This window comes from Ceratotherium simum, chromosome 17, assembly GCF_057802395.1.
Source record: "Ceratotherium simum simum isolate JZ-2026a chromosome 17, ASM5780239v1, whole genome shotgun sequence".
Classification (NCBI taxonomy): Eukaryota; Metazoa; Chordata; class Mammalia; order Perissodactyla; family Rhinocerotidae; genus Ceratotherium; species Ceratotherium simum.
Window position 1 is genome coordinate 59,687,801 of NC_141916.1, and position 23,269 is coordinate 59,711,069.

General features: G+C 47.7%; 1 protein-coding gene across 1 annotated transcript in view; it reads right to left on the reverse strand.

The window, feature by feature from the left end:
* Positions 1–23,269, reverse strand: part of CACNA2D4 (calcium voltage-gated channel auxiliary subunit alpha2delta 4) — a 119,058-nt gene that overhangs the window by 87,430 nt on the left and 8,359 nt on the right. The window contains exons 4-13 of the mRNA XM_087441931.1: positions 19,923–20,004; positions 17,900–18,016; positions 13,262–13,321; positions 11,680–11,842; positions 11,172–11,303; positions 4,285–4,345; positions 3,468–3,618; positions 1,316–1,390; positions 320–409; positions 92–205 (exon numbers count right to left, since the gene is read on the reverse strand). Coding sequence (XP_087298057.1) covers positions 92–205; positions 320–409; positions 1,316–1,390; positions 3,468–3,618; positions 4,285–4,345; positions 11,172–11,303; positions 11,680–11,842; positions 13,262–13,321; positions 17,900–18,016; positions 19,923–20,004 — 1,045 coding nt within the window. The remainder of the gene's footprint in view (positions 1–91; positions 206–319; positions 410–1,315; positions 1,391–3,467; positions 3,619–4,284; positions 4,346–11,171; positions 11,304–11,679; positions 11,843–13,261; positions 13,322–17,899; positions 18,017–19,922; positions 20,005–23,269) is intronic.

The window sequence follows — 23,269 nt, forward strand, 5'->3', positions numbered from 1 at the left end:
TGATTCTGATTCTGGGCCATCCCATCCATGGCAGTGGGAAGACGCTCCCTTTGGCCCCTTCCCCTCCCGCCTTGACCCCACTGGGAGTAACCTTGCGGTCAGGCCAGTTATACTTCTCCAACACCGGCTCGTAGTCCTCCACGGCCCCGTCAGAGATCAGCATGATGGCCTGGTTGCAGAGGCTGCCTTGCCTGGCCTCTTGGAACTGTGTGGGGAAAGGGTGGGCGTCATGACTACAGGCCGTGACCTGCCCCTCCCAGGAACTCCACTCTGTCTCCTTAGGGCTTCCCTCTCCCCAGGCCTCATCAGGTGTGGGTACCTGCTTCAGGATCTGGAAGGCTTCACTCAGGGCTTGGTTCACGACCCCCACACCTTTGACCATCAGCTCATCTACCAGCTGTTTGAAATGCTGTCATGGGTAAGAAATTAGAGGAAAGTCAATGGGTCAAGTGGGTCAGGGAACCTTCATCTTTGATCTTAATTTCTGAGGCTGTTTAGAATTATTTGCCCAGAAGGACATGATTGCAGGCTCCATCTCTCCATGATCCAGCTGATCTCATGGCTGGACCCCTACAACAGACGTTCCTCAAATGCCCCCAAGATAAACTGAGAGAGTGTGAGTGGTCATTGCAAATCCATCCCCACTGCCGGAAGGAAATGCCCAGTGTGAGCTCAGTCAGAGTGGGTAGGACAGGCCAGGCCAATGCCCAGCTTCCCGAGGCCCAGCATCCTAGCATCCCAGCCCTATACCCCACGGTGAGCGTTTCACAGGAGAAACTGCAGAGGCCACCAGGGGCTCCAGGGACCAACTGGAGGCTCGGATTCAAGGGGAAGCCAAGCCCAGATTCCCCAGTCACAGAGGAAAGATCTGTGACACGCAAACTCAACTTTTTAAAAAAGTTTCCACATCTTCTCCTCCTTGGCCTTTGAAAAGGACTCAACCCAATGGATTTGAATTTATCCTCCTTTCAGGGAAGCTTCTTGTGAAGACTGACATAATGGAAAGGCCCAGGGGGGAGGCAAAGGGGGAAACTGAGGTCTGGATAATCCATAGGGTGAAAAACTAGTTCTGAATAAGCAAGATTCCCTCAGATGGGAGGTCTCTTTGCTCGCTATTTGCTCTGACAGGCAGGCAGCATATCTACAAGGGTGATTTCTTGGGTGTATTTGCATGGGCAACTGCAGACCTGCTCTGCCCTCTTTCCAAGTGCCATGGGAATAAGTAGAAGGGGCCGTCAGGGGTCTGCACAGATGACTTCCCACCATCCTAACCAGAGAAGGGGCTCAGAAGCATTAGGCCTCGATGGACACTCACCTCGCGGTTGTCGCGATCCGCCTGGACGAGGATTCCTCTAAAACAAGGCTCGATGTAGTGGATGTAGTCATTGTACTGCGGTTCAGAGGAGGGGAAGACAGACAGGGTCAGTGCAAAAAGTCAAGGCCCAGGGACGAAGCTTAGGCAATTCACCGGGTGTCAGGGTTGGGGTCACCTAGGCACATATGTAACAATATTTTGGGTTACCCCATGTTTTTGGCAATTTTTCTGAGTGGAGAGAAGGGAGTAGAGAGCATAGCAGGGCCTTAACTCTAAAAATTCCCCCTCAAATCCCGGTCTAGGGCATTTTCTCAGGTGGCTGGCTGAGTGATGTCTGTCTCGTGGAGCACACAGAGAACCGGCAATTACTGAGAGAATTCCTTTGGCCTCTGCCTCCAAGACCAGACAGAGTGTCTTACACGGGAATTCCAGAGCCTTCCATGTGAGAACCCCTCTCCAATGTCTCAGTCTAAAAAGTAGAAACTGTGCTTTTTTTCTCTTTGCCTTTAATTTATTAAGATGGTCCTTTAGCTATCAACAGGGAATGGGAGTGGGAAGAAAAATAAATTATCACTGCCCCTTTTTTCTTTTGTGAGGAAGATCAGCCCTGAGCTAACATCCATGCTAATCCTCCTCTTTTTGCTGAGGAAGACCGGCTCTGAGCTAACATCTATTGCCAATCCTCCTCCTTTTTTTTTTTTCCCCCAAAGCCCCAGTAGATAGTTGTATGTCATAGTTGCACAGCCTTCTAGTTGCTGTATGTGGGACGCGGCCTCAGCATGGCCGGAGAAGTGGTGTGTTGGTGCGCGCCCGGGATCCGAACCCGGGCTGCCAGTAGCAGAGCGCACGCACTTAACCGCTAAGCCACGAGGCCAGCCCTGCCCCTTTTTTCTTAATCACCCACATCCTCATAGTTAAAATTCAAATCTTGAACGTGTCCTTAATCTAATTCTGCTTAAATAAGAGAGGGAGAGAAGGGGAGGAGGTGGTGGCCTCATGGTAGAACTGCATGCATGTTCCGGGGGAAAGTTGGGGTGTTTTGGGGGGAAACACTGGGAGTGAATGCTTCCCCTAATTGCTACTCCCACACACCTGGAGCCGTCAGGGTGGAGTGGGAGAGAGGGCTGGTGGGAGGGCGGGCAGGCTCAGAGGGAGGAGCAGGAGCACACTCCCGCCCTGTGTGACCTGTGCTTGTAGCTGTCCTGTCACTGCTGCAGGTTGGGACCAGGGATGGAGAGGAGGTCGAGGTAGGGAGGGAGCGGTCCAGGAGTGATGCAGGTGGGTAAGTGATGTGGGCCTCAGGGGAGCAGCTCAGGGATGAGGGGGGCCATTCTCACACACCCAGGATGACCATTTTGAAATTAGACCATTTTGCCTTGGTATTTCTTTACTAGATAAGTAAATGCCACTGAAGACAAGTGTAACAGGCTGGTGGAGGAGTTTTCGATCAGGTGGCCTTCAAAATGATGCCCCTAAAGTGGCTGTCGACTGTGCCTCCTTGGAGGGCTGCACTGGCCCGTTCTTTCATGGCATTTTAAAGCGTTCTCCTAACTTGTCTCTCCCGTTTCTTTCTGCTTTATCCCTCGTTACTGTTCCAGGGGCAGATGCAACCCACCTCAGGAAGAGCTGCTGTGAATGCAGGGCTGGGGTCTGTCGGTCCGTTTCTAGGCCCTCACCACTACTTCCCCCTTTTTCTCAATGTGTCTGGATTTGGGTGGAATGAAGGAAGAAGGAAAACTGGGACTACTGTAAAGCAGAAGCCCAGGGATCACTCATCCCACAGCAGAATGAGGAGGCTGTTCCAGCGATGGGTGCCAGTCAAGAGCACAGGGATGGGGATAAATTAGGTATTTACTCAGGGCCAGTGGTGCTTCATCTTTATTAGATCCCAGACTCATCCGATGAAATTGATGAAATCTATGGACTCAGAAACATGGGCATACACATTTATGTATAATTTCGGGAAGTTTATGGACCTCTTGAAGCCCATCCTTGGTCAGACCCTAGGTTAGGAGCCCCAGCTTTGGAGGAGAGAATCTTTCTACAGTACGAAGCATCAAGTGATTCTAAGTATATATCATTCTAGTGCAGGTAGAAGGAAATTTTTTTCTAGAACAAGTGAGACTCTTCTAGAACAAGAAGGCACATTTACCGCAATGATATTAATAAAGTCATTTTCTCCCAGCGTGTCCAAGATGGTGGAGATGGTGTGCTTGGCAATAGTCATGCGCAGCCCCTTCATGCTGCCACTCGTGTCCACCACAATCACTATGTCCTTGGGAGAAGTAGCAGCTTGTATGTACCTTCAGCAGAAAGAGAGGGACAGGCCAACGATGGGAAAACCAAAGTGAGCACAACCACCCGACCAAGCGCCTCCAGTTATTTCTAGTCAGGTTCTGGCTCAAGTGTCTCCAAAGCTCAGGTCAACGCCCCAGGGATGCCAGGACTTATCACGTCCCATAGCCACACAGCATAGTTCTGAAGCCATTTGGGGGGCAATAGCTGGGAATGTGCCCATCTAATGGGCCTGTAAGGTGGGAGAAAGGTCAAGTGCGGGTGGTAACCCTTGTCTTCTTTCTTTTGGACCAGCCGGGCGCCCAGAGTGGCTGGCAGCAGGAAGGGAGTGAGCTGGACTCTACCCTCAGATTCTGTTGCAAATCTGCCAGAGCAGGGGTGATGGGGGAGAGGAGAGCCTGGCAGAGGGTTGAGGTGGAGACAGCTCAATGTCTTGGAAGGAGGTTTGGGTCAGGAAAGACAAACGTGATCAATCCTGGAGTAAGGGCAGCTGTAGAGAGAGAAGGGAGGAATGCAGCTGGCAACTCTTCCAACTGTGTTAGGTTAAGGTGCTACACACCAGAGGCCCTTGGACGGCGGGGGGACACAGGGCAGGGACTGGAGGAGAACAGATAAAATCCAAAGGCTATATGAGAGTAGCCAGCGCCAGAGACCTCTCCCCTGGGAGCTCTTACCAGCCACGATTTCGGCAGTCGAAGGCAACGACTCCATTCTCATTAGGCGTCCATTTGATGCCTGGGGAAAAAAAGGTTGGTTCTTTCATTAGCTCGGTGAGGCTGCTCCAGAGCCCCTGGCTGGGTGCTGACATCCAGGATGGCCATGACCCGGGAGCAGGGCCAGCTGACAACCTGGGCAGCAAGGTGTGGGACCACGAGATCATACCTGGTAAACTGAGGCAGCAGGCAAGGAGGGAGGCCAGCTTATGGAGGCACACTCACCACCCAAACCACCCAGATCAAGTCAGAGTGACTTTCACAGGTAGGACCGCCATATGTGGTGCCTGGGACTCATCCAAGTTAGGAAGGGGAAGCTTCAGGGAGGTGGGACTTCTAACATCCGTTACCATCCAACAAAGCATGGACAAAGCGGAAGGAAGCCCCAAAGTGGGCTCTGACTTCAGCCCACCTGCCTCTAGCCGGGTTAAGCTCATTAGTGCTCACGATCCTCCTGTTGGCTGGCTGGGAGAAATGGTTTGGCTCTAAGACTGTAAGCCCCTTGAGGCAGGGGTTCCCAGTACCCAGCACAGCATCTGACACAGCTCCAGCTGAGCTGATGCTCCATAAATGTTTGTGACGTGAGGGAAAGAACAAATGGACGGTGTGAAAGGTCCGATCTTGACCACCAGCAGAGCGCTGGGGTAGATTATGTCCTATTCATCTAATCGAAAACATCTAATCTGTGCATGCAAAGCACAAATAACACTGATACGATCCATCATAGATCTCTATCTGAAAAGAGTTTAATGATTAGGAATAGTGAGTTCAAAAGAAGATTAAAAATAACAGGTAAGTTGTAATATGTTGTGTTTGGGCTAGAATAAAAATCCTGCCAGTATTATGAATGTCTAGAAGCTCCAAGGGACCTTCCTGTTTCACAGCAACTAGACTTCAGATGAGATATGCCCTTTGAGGCATTGCTGGTCTCTCAAAGGTAGGAGAGGTCTTTAGGGATCATGCCCCCAAACCAAACAAATGGGAGCAGAGTTCCAAAGATGAGGGGCAGGGGCCAGGGCAGCCCGGAGCCCAGGCCTGGGAGGTGAAGCAGGAGCGGAGCCATGGTCAGAGTTGGTGTGGGAGCCTGAGTACCATGGCTCTGACGGAGACCTGCAGGTGGCCATGAGAAGCAGGGTCTGCCTAAGGCCATGTTCTTATAGCAGTGCGGTGGTGGAATTTGATCCTTAGAACAGCAATGATGAGGAGAAACTGAGTCTGAACCAGCACCTTAGAAGAGGGCTTTGGTGGTCCTGGTGGGGGTACCCTCAACCCCAAGCAGAAACAGAAGTGAATCCTCTTGAGGGGGAGCTCTCCCAAGTCAGGAGCAGGGCTCCCACAGATTACAAGTGGCATGGCCTTGCAAACAAAGACGACCCAGTACATCAGAGCCAGGCCCCATGGGTGGGAGGCAGCAGAAGCAAGAACCTTAAGATGGACCCCTCCCAAGGATTACAGGTTGAAACTACCAAATATGAAACAGAGGAGAGCTGTGTTGGAGAAATCACAAGGAAGTATATACAGCAAGAATGATTAGGAATGAAGAAATAGCCTTAAAAATATGGAACTTTTAGAAAAGAAAAAATGTTTAAGTTGAAAAAAATAAACGCATTGTGGATTATTCACAGGTAAAGAGAAAATGATGCCTTTGAAGGATTTATCCAGTACCCTGTGGAGGCTAGAATGAGAAGGTCTAATATACGCCTGACTGGAGACGTAGAAAGAGAAAAGGAAGAGCACTGAGGAAAGACAATGTCCACAGAGATCATGTCGGCAAATGTTCTAGAACTGATAAAAAATACAAATCCACAGATTCCAGAAGCACAGGATACCCCAACCAGGATAAATAAAAAGATATCCACATGTGGACACATAGTAGTGAAACCGCAGAACTCCAAAGGCAAATCAATCAATAAATGAATCCCTTGAAAGCAGCCAGAAAAGCTAGAACACTGACAAAGGAGCAGTGGTTAAACTGATGGCAGATTTTCTCAACATTAACGGGAAACAGAAGACAGTGGAAAAACAGTTTCAAGGTGTTGAGAGAAAATAACTTAATTTAGAAATGCATTCCCGGGCCGGCTCTGTGGCTTAGCGGTTAAGTGCGCGCGCTCTGATGCTGGCGGCCCGGGTTCGGATCCCGGGAGTGCCCGGAGGCACCACTTCTCCGTCCAACGCGAGGCCGAGTCCCGCGTACAGCAACTAGAAGGATGTGAACCTATGACATACAACTATCTACTGGGGCTTTGGGGGGAAAAAGCTGAATAAATAAAATCTTTAAAAAAAAAAAAAAAAAAGAAATGCATTCCCAGCAAAACTATCATTCCAGACTGAGGATAAAAGAAAACATTTGTAGAAAAACACGAACTGAAGCAGTTTACCACTGAGAGATCTATTGTAAAGGAACGTCTGGAGGATTTTCTTCAAGAAGAAGGAAAAGGCTCTTGGAAAGATAGCATGAGATGCTCAAAGGAAGGGTGAGCAAATAAAATGATAAACAAGTAACTAATTCCGAACAAGCAATGTTGGTATCAGATAACAGTAATAGTATCTAACTCGTGAGGATAGAAAAGGGGAAGATTAGATGACAACAGATTGGAAGCCAAGGTGGGGGAAGGGCTGTAAGAACAGGACTCTAAAGTTCATTTTGGACTGGGAGGAGGGTAAAGATATTATTTAATTTATTATTTAATATCTTAATGTGATAAATATGTGCCTGATAAAATTGAAGTGGTAATTACTTAAAGAACAGAAACAGAGGGATAAGTTCCAAAATGATAGGAAAAAAAAAGAGAAATAATGGGGATGGGGAGATTTATCAAAAAAGGTTAATTATTAGAAAAGACAGAAAAGGAAGTAGAGGAAATATAAATATAGTGGGACAAGTAGAAATTTTAAAAATAAGAAAATAGCATGTGCAAATACATCAATACAATAAATGTAAATGTGCTTAGCTAGTAAAAGAGATTGTTGGTTTGGATGAAAACTAAAAAGCTATAAGCTATTTTCAAGAGGTAGGGCTAAAACAAAATGACATATAAGGTTGGAAGTAAAAGGATGGAAAAAATATATATGAGGCAAATACTAACCAAGAGCATACTGGAATCACTCGATAAATATCAGACAAAATTGACTTAAAATAAAAAGTGTTGTAGGACTAACAAGAGTCAAGCAGACATAAAATCAGCAAAGATAGAAAATTTAAACAATGTAATTAACAAGCTTGCTCTAATGACATATGCAGAATTTTTCATCCAATAATTATAGCACACAGATTCTTCTCAGGCACACGTGGAATATTTACAAAACCTGATGACATACTAGGCTATTAAAATAAATCTCAACTAATTTCACATAATCAGTACCACATGCTCCATGTTCTCTGACTGCAAAGCAATTGAATTAGAAATTTATAATAAAAAGATAAATATATAATCCCTATATATTCAAAAATTAAAAATGCATTTTAAAATAACTTTTAAATGAAAGATCAAAAAAGAAATCATAGGAAAATTTAAAAATATTCAGAAGAAAATGATAATTAAAACACTACCATGACACCAAAAACACAGGCAATAAAGAAGAAATAGATAATTTGGATTATATCAAAATTAAAAATTTCTGTGTATCAAAGGACACAACCAATAGTGAAAAGGCAACCCATGGAATGGGAGAAAATATTTGCAAATCTTATATCTAATAAGAGGTTAATATCCAGAATATATAAAGAACTCCTACAACTCAACAACAAAAACAACCTGATTCAAAAATTAGCAATGGACGTGAATAGACATTTTGCTAAAGAAGATCTACAAATGGCCAATAAGCACATGAAAAGATGCTCAATATCACTAATCATTAGGGAAATGCAAAGCAAAACCACAATGAGATACCACCTCACATCCATTAGGATGGCTACTATCAAAAAAACCCAAAATAATGAGGATGTGGAGAAATTTGAACCCTTGTGTACTATTGGTGGTAGGAAGGTAAAACGGTGCAGCCTCCACGGAAGACAGTATGGCACTTCCCCCCAAAATTAAAAATAGAATTATCATATGATCCAGGAATTCCAATTCTAGGTACACACCCCCAAAAATTGAAAGCAAGGTCTCAAAGAGATATTTGTATACCCATGTTCATAGCAGCATTATTCACAATGGCCAAAACGTGAAAGCAACCCAAGTAACCATTGACAGATGAATGGATAAGCAAAATGTGATACATCCACACAATGAAATAATACAAGGAAATTGTGACACATACTATGAAATGGATGAATCCAGTATAATATATCTCAGGAGAAGTGTATAAGAATGTTCATAGCAACATTGTTCATAAAAGTAAAAAACAAAGAAGAAAAACAAAGACTGGAAATAATCCAGATAGGATCAGGAGGATGGATAAACTGGATATATTGACCCCAAAGAACGTGATATAGTAACAAAAATGACAAGATATGTATGTAGCAACCCAGATGAATCTTGCAAGTATAATATTGAAAGAAAAAGCAAGTTCTAAAAGTCTATGTATGAAACCAACTTTATACATTTCAAAAACAAGCAAAATAACAATATATTGTTCAAGCAGATGTGCGTGTGTGTGTAAATATGAGATAAAACTAAAAAACTAAACAAACAGACAGCCAAAAAATCCAAATAGAGTGATAAACTCAAAATTCAGGATAGCTATTACTTTGTCAGTGGAGGGATTGGGGGGAAGAAGTGGGGCAGAGGGTGGGGAAGAGGAGGAACGCATAGGTAGAGAGAAGTTTGGTAATATTCTAGTTTTCGTATTGGTGATGTATATACAGGCCTTTGTTATGTTATAGATGAAATTAAAAATAAAATAAAATAAATACAAATGGTCCAGCATTAGCCCGCGGGGATAGTGCATCATGATCAAAGATTATGGCCAGCCCAATACTGTCTCCCTGAGGCCAGGCACAGATCTGTAAATGTGGGTGTGGTTGTGAGAAACGGCCCCTCCCTACTGAGACTGATGGGCTCACAGCTGGATCGTGTTGTTTGTACAAAGTTGGCATCTCTGGAAGCCCTTGCGTGGCAGGAATATGTACAGGAATTCTATCCTGGAGAAGACTTGAGGGCCATGTGAGCTGTCTTCAGGCATTTGAAGGGCTGTTACATGGAGGAGAGATGAAATTGTTCACTGAGGCTCCAGAGAACAGAAAAAGAACCAATGGCTTGTTGTGGATCTGGACAGAGAAACAAGCAGGAGCACACTGATAAGGAGAACTCCACGGGCTCTAAGGTCCCTTTGTACTCCTGATACCGGCCCTGATATCAGTTCCCCTACATTAACCCCAGAATATATGGGGTTAAAACCAAAAGCACTCATCCTCTCTCCCTGTTTCTCTAAGTCACATTCACATGTAGATATTGGTTGGTTTACAAATTATTAAAAGCCCCGGTGGCCTCAAGCTGGGCTCACACTGATGTTTTGGCTAATTAACAGTTCTTGAGGTTTGTTACAGGGAAATTGATATCAAGAAGCTAAAGCTTGGGGCCGGCCCTGCGACATAGCGGTTAAGTGGTTAAGTGCGCGCGATCTGCTGGCGGCCTGGGTTTGGATCCCGGGTGCGCACCGACGCACCGCTTGTCAGGCCATGCTGTGGCGGCGTCCCATATAAAGTGGAGGAAGATGGGCTTGGATGTTAGCTCAGGGCCAGTCTTCCTCAGCAAAAAGAGGAAGATTGGCAGATGTTAGCACAGGGCTGATCTCCTCACAAAAAAAATAAAATAAAAAAATAAAAAAGAAGCTAAAGCTTCTCAGACCTCAACTCCTTGGCTTCCTGACACTGGAATCCACCATCCACCAGTGAGATGGAGACGGTTGAAGGACACCCACCTGCAACTCCCTTATCTCGCCATCCTCCTGCCAACCAGCAGCCTCACAAGGCCAAACACAGGCTGGTGGGAAAGTGCTGGCCAACAAGCCCACAGGCTCCCCCCTCCCTACAAGCAGCCACGTTCCTCACAACCTTTCAAACCCCTTGCCTCCTAACTTTCGGGGAGATGGGACAAATTTGAGAGCTCTCATCTCCTGGCTGACGTCACCCGAAATAAAAACTCTTTCCTTGCCGTAAGCCTGGCGTTCTGGCTTTATTTTGCCCCTGTTGCGTGGCTGGTAAGGAACCGGGGCACATGTCCGGGAACGCTCCTGGAGAGAGAATGGCTGTCCCAGCCCGGGGACACAGACGGGTCCTTTAGGACCTTTCTGATTGCCTGTCGCAGAAAAACAGGGCAACTTTAAGACTTTCTGGACAGTGTGCTAAAATATAAAAAGGGGTTGGAGTGAAATGTGGAGGGGAATTACTTTGAATGAGAAGTAAAAAAAAGGTAGAACTCTAGCAAATATTGTGGTAGATGTTTTGGTTTTCTATTCTTATTGGTGGACAAGGGAGCTTTCCCCACTCTACCTATTAGGTTGGCCATTAATCTCATAGTAACCTGTGACATTTCCTACACTGCTGTCAAACACTTCAAGTAAGCCTCATTATTCCCATTAGGATGTAAACTTCTTAAGAATTGTTTTATCCTCCTTTGCATCTCCCATGATGCTTTTCATAGGACAGGAGTTCAATGTGGGCATTTATTGGCTTGTTACCATGGTGTTGATGATTTCATTTATTCATTCAACAGCTATTTACTGAAAATATACATATTATGTTGTGAAGAGTGTCAAAGTGTGGGTTGGAGGTGCTTTTGGACAGGAAGGCCAGCCCCATTCACTGGGGGTCTGAGTGCCAGGGTCCATCTTCAATGCCCCTATTGCCTTATTCCCAGAGAAGAAACCCAGAAGATCATGGAGAAGCCTCCCAATGTCCTTACCTGGATAGATCCTGAAGAATCCAGTTGAGCTGCCAAAATATTGCCAGGTCAATGTCGGGTCTCTCTGGAAGTTCTCCACAAAAACAGGGTTCAAGGCTTCAGACATGTAGACTCCATTTAAAATATCTGGGTCTAAAGGATGACAATTATAGAAGGAACTGCTGGGGAAACTAAATCAAAAGCAACAGTGACCCATTCTTCACCCGCTGAACACACACACACACACACACACTGCCTGCAGTGGTGTAGTTTACAACTTCCCTCTTCATCTCACTCAGATAGCCACACTCACACCCTCTAATCCAGGAACACTGAGTTTTCTCCCAGCCTAGGCTTGTGTAAATAATTTTTCTCCTCCTCCTCAGTCAAGGAGGTTGGAGAATCAGTTTACCACCCTGCAGGGCTTCTCAGGGAAATGGAGGCAAGTCATTAAAATCCACCAGCACCACCGTAACAACTAGGCAGCGGTTAAGAGTGTGTGCCAGGCCGAGGGTGGGCGGGGGAGTACCTTTGTTGTACACGTTGGTGGGCAGCTGCACGCTGCTGATGGAGGTGTTCACCATCAGGTTGCTGAAGTGCGCGTTGGACTCGAGGACAAACTCAGCCCCCAGCTCCACATAGTTGCCATTCTCGTCCCTCTCGTTGATCAGGACGGAGTTGTAATAGTCAAACTAGGGGTGGAGGGGAATGAGCCAGACAGAGACAGCGCAGGCACGAGGGACCCGCAGAGTGAGAAAGACAAAGAGAAATGGCACAAATCAGAGGACTCAGACGTGAGAGACAGTTGGATGGACTGACAGTGCCCATACAAGCAACGTCCGTGGAGAACTCAGGCAATGATCCACATGATTCGGGGGCAAATACATATCCAGATAATTGGAGTGGATGGTTGATTCGATTGGTTATTGATGTAAATTGTCTAGGTTATTGCTTCCGTTCCCCACTTTGTTTAGCCAGAGTCAGAGACAGATGGGCAGACAGATTCAAGTAGAGTTAAAGAGACAGAGGCAGCTTCATTAGCACCACCATTTTCTTCCAGAGCAGGAGGGCTCCTAGGGACCCAGAACGGTGGCTCCCTGAGAAGTGATGCTTCTCTCTTTAAGAAACAGCCTGCAGCGGGGCCTTGGGCAGGACCTGTGGCCCCGTGTCCCTCTGTGGGCCCAGGAATCTGCCCTCTGGCTCTTACGCAGTGTTGGAGGGTCCGCTCAGGCTGCCACCCTTGCAGTCATAATCAGACCCTCCTCCCCACTCCCCACCCCTCCACACCACCCGGTTCACTAACTCTAACCCTTGGTAGCCCCCCTCAGGGTCCCCTATGCCCTGCCCCATGTCACAACACTGCTGCCGGCATGAGCTTTCTAAAGCACAGATGTAGCTCTGTCCTTTTCCAGCTCAAACTTTCAATATGCAACATTCTGGGCTGAATGAAGGCCAGATTCCTACCTTTCCCCAGTCACTTTCTGCTTGACCATCCCCAGGACACACAGGGCTGACCACTTGTGATTTCCTCAGTTAATCTTGTGTTTTCTTATTTCAGTGTCTTTCCTTCTCCCTCAGCCTAGAAACCCCTTCTCCATGCCTTAGCCTGCTCAAATCCCCCTCCGCCTGAGGCCAGCCCTAATGCTGCCGCCTTGTCTGCAGGGGTTTCTGAGCGCTCCTTCCCTTCCCTTCTGCACGCTCGTAACACTGTTTACCTATTCCTATGGACTCATTACATGCCTTATACTAGAGTTATTTGGTCTACGAGCTTCTTGACTTTCTATCTGTGCGGAGGCTCGCACATTGTGGTTGGGTAATAAATGTCTATGGAATAAGTGGATTGCCACTCTGTGGTCCCAGCCCCCCAGGTCTTAGTAGTTGTCTCTCCTACCTGGTCCATAAATCCTTCCTGAAAAGACTTGAGAGTATTTCAGAATCCATCTATTGTAGGGTCACACAAATCTTGTGCACATTAAAGGGTAGTGTTGGACCTCCACCCCACCTCCTCTACCCCTCCATATCCTGTACTTAGGTGACCCTGGCCCTTGGTGGGGTTGGGAGACAAGCCATTACACCCTCTCAGCAGCAGCTCTGGGAGCGGGAGGACTCACCACCAGAGATTCGTTGAATTCATGGTTCAGGTCAGCCTCCTCTGCAGCCTCTACCAGATTCTGAGGGACACGAACACAAAGGGGAGAATGAATGGGCAAAAGGAAGTGGATCCTCAATAAATTCCACCCCAAGAGAACTGAAAACAGAGACTCAAACAAGAACTTGTGCACAAACGTTCATAGCAGCACTATTCACAATAGCCAAAAGGTAAATGCATATTACCAAGTGAAAAGGCTAATCAACCTGTGAAAAGGCCAATCTGAAAGGCTACATACTGTGTGATTCCAACTACATGATGTTATGGAAAAGGCAAAACTATGGAGACAGTAAAAATATCAATGGTTTCCAGGGGTTGGTGGGGAGGGAGGGATGAATAGATGGAACACAGAAGATTTTTAGGTCAGTGAAACTACTCTGTATGATGCTATAATGATGGATACATGTTCTTACCCATTTGTCAAAACCCATGGAATGTATAACACCAAGAGTGAACCCTAATGTAAACTATGGACTTTGGGTGATAATGATGTGTCACAGTAGGTTCATGGATTATAACAAATGTACCACTCTGGTGGAGGATAGTGATAGTTGGGGAGGCTGTGTGCTACGGGGGCAGAAGGTACATGGGAACTCTCTGTACTTTCCTTTCAATTTTATTGTGAACATAAAACTGCTCTAAAAAATAGTGTATTAAAATGTTTGCATGTGTGTGTATACATATTATTCAATATGTATATACTCAGTAGCCATAAGGTGGAAACAACCAAAATGTCCATCAGCAGATGAATGGATAAACAAAATGTGAGATATCCCTACAATGAAATATTATTCAGCTATAAAAAAGAATGAAGTTCTGATACATATTAAGACGTGGATGAACCTTGAAAATATTATGCTAAGTAAAAGAATACAGATACAAAATGTCACATATTACATGATTCCATTTGTATGAAATATCCAGAATAGGAAAATCCATTGACAGAGAGCAGATCAGTGGTTGCCAGGAATTAGGCGGAAGGGGAAATAGGGAGTGACTATTTAGGGGTTACAGGGTTCCTGTTTCGGGGTGATGAAAAGTTCTGGAACTAGACAGTGATGATAGTTGCACGACATTGTGAATGTACTTAATGCCACTGAACTGTACACTTCAAAATGGTAAATTTTATATTATGTGGATTTACCACAATTAGAAATTTAAAAAGGAGGCCAGCATCGAAGAGCATCATGGGAGGCAAGGAAATTCAAGGAGACACAGATAATGGAAAGACATCCTATGCTCACGGATTGGAAAAATTAGTATTGTTAAAATATCCACACTACCCAAAGCGATCTACAGATTCAATGCAATCCCTATCAAAATCCCAATGGCTTTCTCTACAGATATAGAAAAAAACAATCCTAAAATTCATATGGAACCACAAAGCAATCTTGGGCAAGAAGAACAGAGCTGGAGGAATCACGCTTCCTGATTTCAAACTATATTACAAAGCTATAGTAATCAAAACAGTATGGTACTGGCATAAAAACAGACACATAGATCAATGGAACAGAATTGAGAGGCCAGAAATAAATCCACAGATCTACAGCCAACTGATCTTCATCAAGGGAGCCAAGAACACACAGTGGGGAAAGGATAGTCTCTTCAATAAATGGTGTTGGGAAAACTGGATATCCATACGCAGAAGAATTAAATTTACCCTTATTTCACACCACATACAATAATCAACTCAAAATGGATTAAAGACTTAAACATAAGACCTGAAACCATAAAACTACTAGAGGGAAACATAGGAAAAAACCTTCTTGACATTGGTCTTTTTTTGGATATGACACCAAATACACAGGTAAGAAAAGCAAAAATAGACAAATGCATCAAACTTAAAATCTTCTGCACAGCAAAAGAAACAATCAACAGAGTGAAAAGGCAACCTATGGGCTGGGAGAAGATATTTGCAAACCATATATCTGATAAGGGGTTAATATCCAAAATATGTAAGGAACACCTACAACTCAACAGCAAAAAAACAAATAACCAGATTTTAAAAGTGGGCAAAGGACCTGAATTGACATTTCTCCAAAGAAGACATACAAATGACCAACAGGTACATGAAAAGTTGCTCAACATCGCTAATCATCAGGGAAATGCAAATCAAAACCACAATGAGATATCACGTCACACCTGTTAGGATGGCTATTATCAAAAAGACAAGAAATAACAAGCGTTAGCAAGGGTGTGGAGAAAAGGGAACCCTTGTGTACTGTGGGAATGTAAACTGGTGCAGCCACTATGGAAACCAGTATGGAGGTTCCTCAAAAAAATTAAAAATAGAACTACCATATGATCCAGCAATCCCACTTCTGGGTATATGTCCAAAGAAAACGAAATCAGGATCTTGAAAAGATATCTGTATTCCCATGTTCAGTGCAGCATTAGTTACAATAACCAAGACACAGAAACAATCTAAATGTTCATCGACAGATGACTAGATAAAGAAAATGTGATATATATATATACATACACATATATAATGGAATATTATTCAGCATTAAAAAAGAAGGAAATCCTATCATTTGTAACCACATGGATGAACCTGGAAGACATTAAGTGAAATAAGCCAGATGTAGAAAGATAAATACTGCCTGACTTCACTTATATGTGGAATCTAAACTAGTAAAACTCAAAGAAACAGAGAGCAGAATGGTCGTTCCCAGGGGCTGGGGAGAGGGCAAAATGGGGAGATGTTGGTCAGGGGTACAAAGTTTCAATTACGCAGAAAAGTGACTTTAGTTCACAATATTGTATTGTGTACTTGAAATGTACTAAGGGGGTAGATCTTGAGTGTTCTCACCACACACAAAAATCTATAAATAGGAAAACGGTAACTGTGTGAGGTGATGGATATGTTGATCGGCTTGGTTGGGGTGAATATTCACAATGTATATGTCCCATATCTTATGGTCATCAGGTTGTACACCTTAAATATACATAATTTTTGATTGCCAATCATACCTCAGGAAATCTGGGGAAAAAAAAGAAAACCTGAGCTCCTTTTCTGGCTTTGTCAGGGGGCAAGCCACTAAGGCTCTCTGTGTCTCTATTTATACAACTGTAAACTGGGCAGAATAATCCTTGCCCTCCTCCCTCCCAAGCCCCAAGTCCTAGGATGAGATGAAGAAATTCCACAGGGCAAAGATTATGTTAGAGCTGCTTTGCAGGAAGTTTCCCCATGGGTACCCGCATAGAAGGGTTGGTGGCTGTGGCCCCCCAGAACCCCCCGGGGAGCAGGGACTGGTGCTTGGAGAAGGTCCACAGAGTGAGCATTCCTTTGGTCGGTTTTCTGCAGTTGAAGCCGTGGGAAGGACACAGCGCGACTGGAGCCCCAGGGAGCCCAGATCCCGGCCTCGGGGACGCACCAGGAGTGCCTGTGCTCTAGACCAAGAGAACCAGCTCTGGAAGCGGGGCCTCTCTGCATCCCCGTGTCAGTGCTCCGCCCAGGGAGGCAGTTTAACCAGCACTGCAGACTGAAAGAGGCATTATCGCCAGTGCAGGGTGTGTGTGAGGTCAGTGCCCTCCTGCTGCAGCCCAGGATGGGCCCTTCTGTCCCCAAGCATCTTCTCATTGATTCCTGATGCTAAGATCCCTTGGCCCGAAGCCTGGAGAAAAGAGGCTGCAAATTGTAACGCTTGGGAAAGAAGGCCCAGGCGACTTGGACACTGGATTCCTCCCAGACTGTGGGTTTTGACAGGGGAGGTGGGGAGACAGCAGGCACACTGGCCAGGCTGCAGCTTACATTCCCAACACCTCAGCCAGCCCACCCCCACCTCAGCGCTGGCCTCGGCCTCCCCTGCACAGTCTGCATCCCGGCCCCATCTCCTCTCTCTTGTTCTCCTGGCTGCCCAAAGGGAGTCCTTTTGGGGACAACATTGGTCTTGGATGGCAAGATTTCTGGCTGAGTGGAGCAGGAACTGTGTCTCTCCAACCACCTAGGTCCCCACAGGCATCTGGGGTAGGCACTTCATGCCAAGGAAAAGTCATGTTCTGTTTCTACCAGGCCAAGCCAGGCTTGGATGTGCAGTGATGAGTCACCTGAGCACGAAGGCCCGTGACCACAGGCACCTCTGCTGTGTGGGTGGCCCTCAGAGCACTAGGTGCCTTGAAGTGTGGGTCATACGGCAGAAGGGGAAGGGGTGAGGGAGGAGAAGGGGAAGGAGAAAAGGGGAGAGGAGAGGGAGGCAGCTTTGCTTTGCATGCTCTCCACCCAGCTATACTCCCACCCATCCACCAACCCTCCGTTCATTCGGCAGGCGACTCCTAAGCCCTCACTCGGTACCAGCTCTCTACCAGTCACTGAATATGAGATCGTGACACAGAGTCCCTCTTAACATGTAGGTTGATCCTATTGTATTGGAAGTTTTTCCCTAGGGCAGAGCTCAAATCCCAGCCCTCTCTTCTCTCCCCTTGCTTCCCACCATTTCCTCCTTTACGAGGATCTTTTGGCTCATGGGGACACAAGATAGACATTTGCAAGGTAGGAGAAAGGATGATGTGGGTGGGAGGATGACCCATCAGTGAGGGTCATTTGGGTGACATGGGGGCTGAGGAGGAATCCCCCCACAGATCATAGGACCCGGAGCACCTTGACAGCCTCCACTTTCCTGCGTAGCATGGTCTCCATGTCCTCTGAGAACTTCCTCACCAGCTCCAAGCCATCCACCTCCTTAATCTTCAGACTGGGCTCCACGTCCTTGTACTTCTGTTCAGGGAAGTGGGACAGATGGGCATCTGTTGTCTCATATGTAATTACGCGTGGCCTCCATCCTCTTGACTAATGCCATTACGCATGGCCTCCATCCTTTCAACTCCATCCTCTTCACACTCGTGAAGTCTTGTTTACTCAAATAGAGGCAAGGACAGGCCCTCCCCTCCTCATATAATCTCCTCCACTAACAATAATAGCTGCTTCTTATCAAACATCCTCTCTGCTGCAGGGACTCCGGACACACTGCAGTTAATATCCTTAAGAGGCAGTAGACTGAGGCTCAGGGAGGCCAACCAAGTGAATGGGGGACCTGGGGTGTGCCGGGTTTCCCAGCCTTCCATGTCCTTCGTGCTGTCATGCTGCCTCCCTGGGGCTGCTCATACAGACTGTGAGATTTCAGTTCATCTTTCTCTGACGCCTCGTGACATCCGTGTGCCCCTGCTCACAACCATGGGAACCTCCATTCTCACTGTATGGGCAGAGCTCAGCAGCTGCAGGAATTGACGCTGCCTGACAAACTGCCTGCGGGCCCAGGAGAGTTGGGTGCTGGGTTAGGGTTTTCCCCCGGGCCTGTGGGAGACAATCTCTCTCCCGGTGTGTCTACAACCAACGTCCAATGACCCAGTTCGGGAACCTGTTGGCCACGTGAATTTAGGTGGGTTACTCAATCAGTTTCCTCGTCTGTAGGATGGGACATTTGCACTGCTTTAGCGAATGCTCTAGAATGCACAGACTTAGAGAATGCTCGTACCCAAATGGCCGCATGACTATTGCTCTGTCTTCCTCACCTGGCTGCAGGGCACAGATGAGAAGATCGAATGAAGTGGTGTTTGCAGTGGAGGAGTGCAGTGTGAGTGGAAAGGGGGTGTGAGCTGTCATTGCTACAGCAGCCTGTGGGGGCCTGGGAGGGGCCCACCCTAGCTCCTCCCACTGCTTCCAGCCAGAGGACCTGTGGGTGGTGGGAAGGGAGACAGGCCGGGCTGCAGTGGGGTCACCTGCAGGCACAAAAGCCTGAGATTTGCCTTCAGAAACATTTAGAAAATGGCGAAGATCATACTCACCTCATGAAGTTGTGGTGAGAATTAAATCCTGAATATAAAGCTCTGAGGGAATGGTAATTATAGAGAATGACAAGCTATTATTAAAACTGGTCTGGGAGTTAGAAATGTCAGAGGAAAAGGAAGTTGTTTATAATCTAGTAAGAGGACGGGCTAGGTGTCAGTCTGCACAGACAGCAGTTAATAAATAGGTGGGGGGAGTGCTGACGCATCATCCTCTCCAGCAGGCCCTGTTCCTGCCCAGGAGCCAGGCGTGGGCTCAGACCTCAGTGAGGGCCCCGTGTGGGCTCTCCTGTTCCCCAGGACACGGCTGGGGTTGCTGAGACTGGAAGTGTGGAAAGCTCTTCCTGCACACGGGGCCACAGGCCCGCTCACATACTTTTACTGCCAAGCAGCCCCCGCAGGGCCCTCCACACTGCTGGCCCGGCCAGCTGAGGCCCCACTTACCCCTCCGCCTTCCCTCCCCTCGTCGTCCATAGGTGTCAGGCCTGCATCCCATTCTGCTCTCTCCTGCGCCCGCTGCCCTTTGTTCTTCACAGCCCCCACACCCCCTAATAAGTCTCTGCCCGTCTAATTCCATTTTGACGTCAGCTTGCCGGGGATCCGAGCTGACACTACGCTCTTGGCTACCCCACCGTACTGCCCCCACTGACTTGCTCTGTGACTTGGGCAAATTGTTCCCCTCCGTGGGTCTCAGTTTCCCATTTGAAAATGAGGGGATTGGATTAGATGATCTCCAAGACCCCTCACAGTGCGGACACGCAGGGATTCTCTACCCGGAAGGACTCCCTGGCCGACTGCCCTCTGACCACCCGTGAGCTCCCTGGAAGGGGGTTACTGACCTTCTGCAGCAAGAGGGAGCCTGAGTATTTGGTCACAGTGTTATACAGGTCCCCACCAAACGTGTCTGCCCACAGCTTCACCCTGTGGGGGATGAAAGTACATGTGTATACACACACACATGCTCACACACACACAGACACACACAGATACAGAGACACTTGCATAGATGCACACAGATATGCACACACACGTGCACATAGAAAAACAAGTGTCTACACACATAGACATGCACTGATGCACGCACACACAAACACATAGAGACACACATATCATATCCAGATATGCATATATACACACACATACACACAAACACATACACACTGACGTATACCCAGAAAACACACACTCAAAGAACTACTGTCCCTCCTGGCCGGGGCAGGGGACCCAGAGGACCGTTGGGGGCTCAGCAGCTGCCCTGTGTGTGCTGAACACCCTGGGCTGGATCTCCCGCTGAGAGGCAGGGGGCAGGGCTGACAAGCCCGGAACCAAAGCTTGACCCCAATCCTCCAAGGGCTGTGGTTTGTGGGTGGAGAACAGAGAGGAGAGAAGGAGGGAAGAGGCTGTGGACAGGCCCAGGCCAGGGCGGGGTGGCCCTGAGTACCGACACAGGTGCTGCCTGGGTTGCAGCTTCCCCGTGAGTTGTACCCTCCAGGGTGTCCTGCCCAGGGTCACCATGAGCTGACTCCTCTGCTGAAACTGCAGAGGGAGCGTGATGCAAGGCGCAGAGGAGAAGGCTCTGAGCTGCTGCTGCAGGGACCAAGGGCAGGCCGGGTGGGGGGAGGCCACCCCTCCCCCTCATGCAGGCAGCCTAGCAGAGAAACCCTGACCTCTCGTCCGTCCCCGGAAGTGCACCAAGATCTCATCATCTGGGCAGACTGGCGGGGGTCTGGGGGTGGCCGTAAAGGACTGTGGCTGAGCCTCTCCAGATGGAGCAAAGGGAGTTTGTATGCATGACCATTTCGAGGTCAGCACTCATTCTGTCACTCAACCAATATTTACTGAGGCCCTACTGTGTTCCAGGCATTGTGTGCAGGGCTGGATCCACACCACAGTAAAATCCTTGGTTGGAGGGACACCCCTTTGTATGCAGAGAGCATAATGCATGTTTGAAGGGGCACCAACAAAGCTTGGGGAGGGGTAGTGGTGGTGAGGAAAGGCTTCCTGGGAGAGATGGGATCTGAGTTCACTGTTAGAAGTTTGGAAGAGTTTAGCCCAACAAAAAGAATTCTAGGTAGAGAGTACAGAACAGCTTGGAGGAGTCAAACATGAATTCCAGGTTTCTAGCCTGGGCAGTTGAGCTGATGGTGGTGTTATCAAATAAAATTAAGAATATCAGGAAGATCAGGGGCAGCTCCTTGGGGAAGGTGGAAGGTGATGAGAGTAGCTTGTGATGTGTAGAATGTGAGGTTTCCATCGCAGAGCTGTGTTGCAGAGTGCTGTTGGGCAGGTTGTGTACTGCACAACTCTAGAAGGCACCTATCTCTGCATCGTGAAAGACACAAACTTGAATTTAAAAGCTCATATGATGTTTAGGAAGAGCTATCCATTGGCAGTGGATATGTGAGTCTAACAGGTAGAGGCAGGGCTAAGAGTCATTAGTACATGGGTGGGGGATTGAAATTCCGAGGGTAGATGGGATTTCTCAGTGAGAGTGTGTAGGATGAGAAGATCTGACTGGATGACAAGCCCTGGGGAACACCAACAATCTCAGGGGCAGGCAGGGGGAAAGGAGCCTTTGAGACAGAGAGGTAACGGGTGCCCAAGGAGACCCGGGAGAGCACAGCATTATGGAAGTTGAGGCATCGAGATCCAAGAAAAAAGGAGAGGCTAGTGTCCAAAACAAGAGCCCAGGGAGAGGAGGCCAGAAATGCCCACTGGATTGGGCAACGAGGTCTTTGGTCATCTTGGCGGGCACGGATTTGGGAGGGCAGTAGAAGCAGAGCAGGTGGCGAAGGCTGGGGGCTGAGTGGGAGGGGAGAGAGACTGCCGCTTGACAGGAGAGAGACTCGGGGTCTTTGGGGTGAGAAAGACTGAGAAGGATCCAGTGGCAGGATGGGTTTAGGGGCTGGGCAGAGGTCTGGCTCCAAGGGAGTGGGTGGGTGCAGATGTGGGTGTTTGTGGGCCGTTAATCTCAGCCAACTCTCTCGAGGTTTCTGTGTAGATGGTCCACTCTGCGGTTCTCCTTAAAGGAAAGCTGGATCCCAGCCACCTTTACTTGGCACTCAGCCTATTCCTGGAGTTTGCCTTCTACTATTGGTGTGTGTTCCAGGCATGAAAATTATTCTCAACCTCTCCCTCAGCAGCGGACAGATTTACAGGCTGGCAGTGGGTGTGATGGTGAAGCACTGGCCCGGCTGACTTGAGTTCAAATTCCGACACTTCCGTTTACTGGCTACGTGAACTTGGGGAAGTTGCCCAACCTCTCTGAGCTACTTCTTCAGCTGCAGATGGGGACTGTAGAGACCGCTGTACTGCTGTGTGGACCACAAGCGTCGTGTGTAAGGACCTAACCCAGGGCCGGGTATGTACAAAGCACACAGGCTGTACAACCAGCTGGAGAGAATGCTGCTGAAACCCCCTGCTCAGCAAGGCTGAGCACACGCACTGGGCATTGCTCAGGCTCCCTGGTCCTCACTTCTGTCAAGACGTGAGGTTGACACTTGGTCTGGTAGCCTGACTATCACGCTGGACTTAGATAGGGACTGAGTAAGTAACTCTCATCTAGAGCGCTCTGCTTCCCACTTGTGTTGGAAATTTTTTCAATGGGCCCAGAGAGCTAAGGACAAAAAGGACTCCAGAGAGGTCACACAGTAATTTAAATTTACCCCAAAGTGTGAATGAGTGATACCAGACTCTTTCCTGGAGTTAGTCTTAATGACAGGATGTAGAGTCGGGGCCTGGAAGGATGCAGAAAGTCATAGAAAGGGGAGACCGAGACTACCAAACTCCAATTTTTCCTAGTTCCTGGCTGCATGAGCCATTTTGTCAGTTTAGAACCGCTTTACCCTTTCAGAATGTCAAAACACAAACATCCTAGTAATTCCTTGGGGAGCCGCAATGATCATTTTGAGCCAACACAGCTCCCACTGCCAGTCGCCTAATCACAGCGATGATCCCGGAAGAAGCATCCATCTGCAGGTGCTCGAGACGCTGCTGGCCACCCGATGGGGGTGCGGGCCCTGATGAGCAGCTCTGCCTAAAACCATCAGGTGTCTGGGGAGGCGCCGGGGGCAGTCCACAATGGGAGGGCTTCCGGGAAGAGAGGAGGGTGAAGCAAAGATCTTCACAGCAAGCAAGGGAGAGTGGGCAGTGGAAGCTCCCAGGGGAGAGCCCAGAGGGAGGTCAG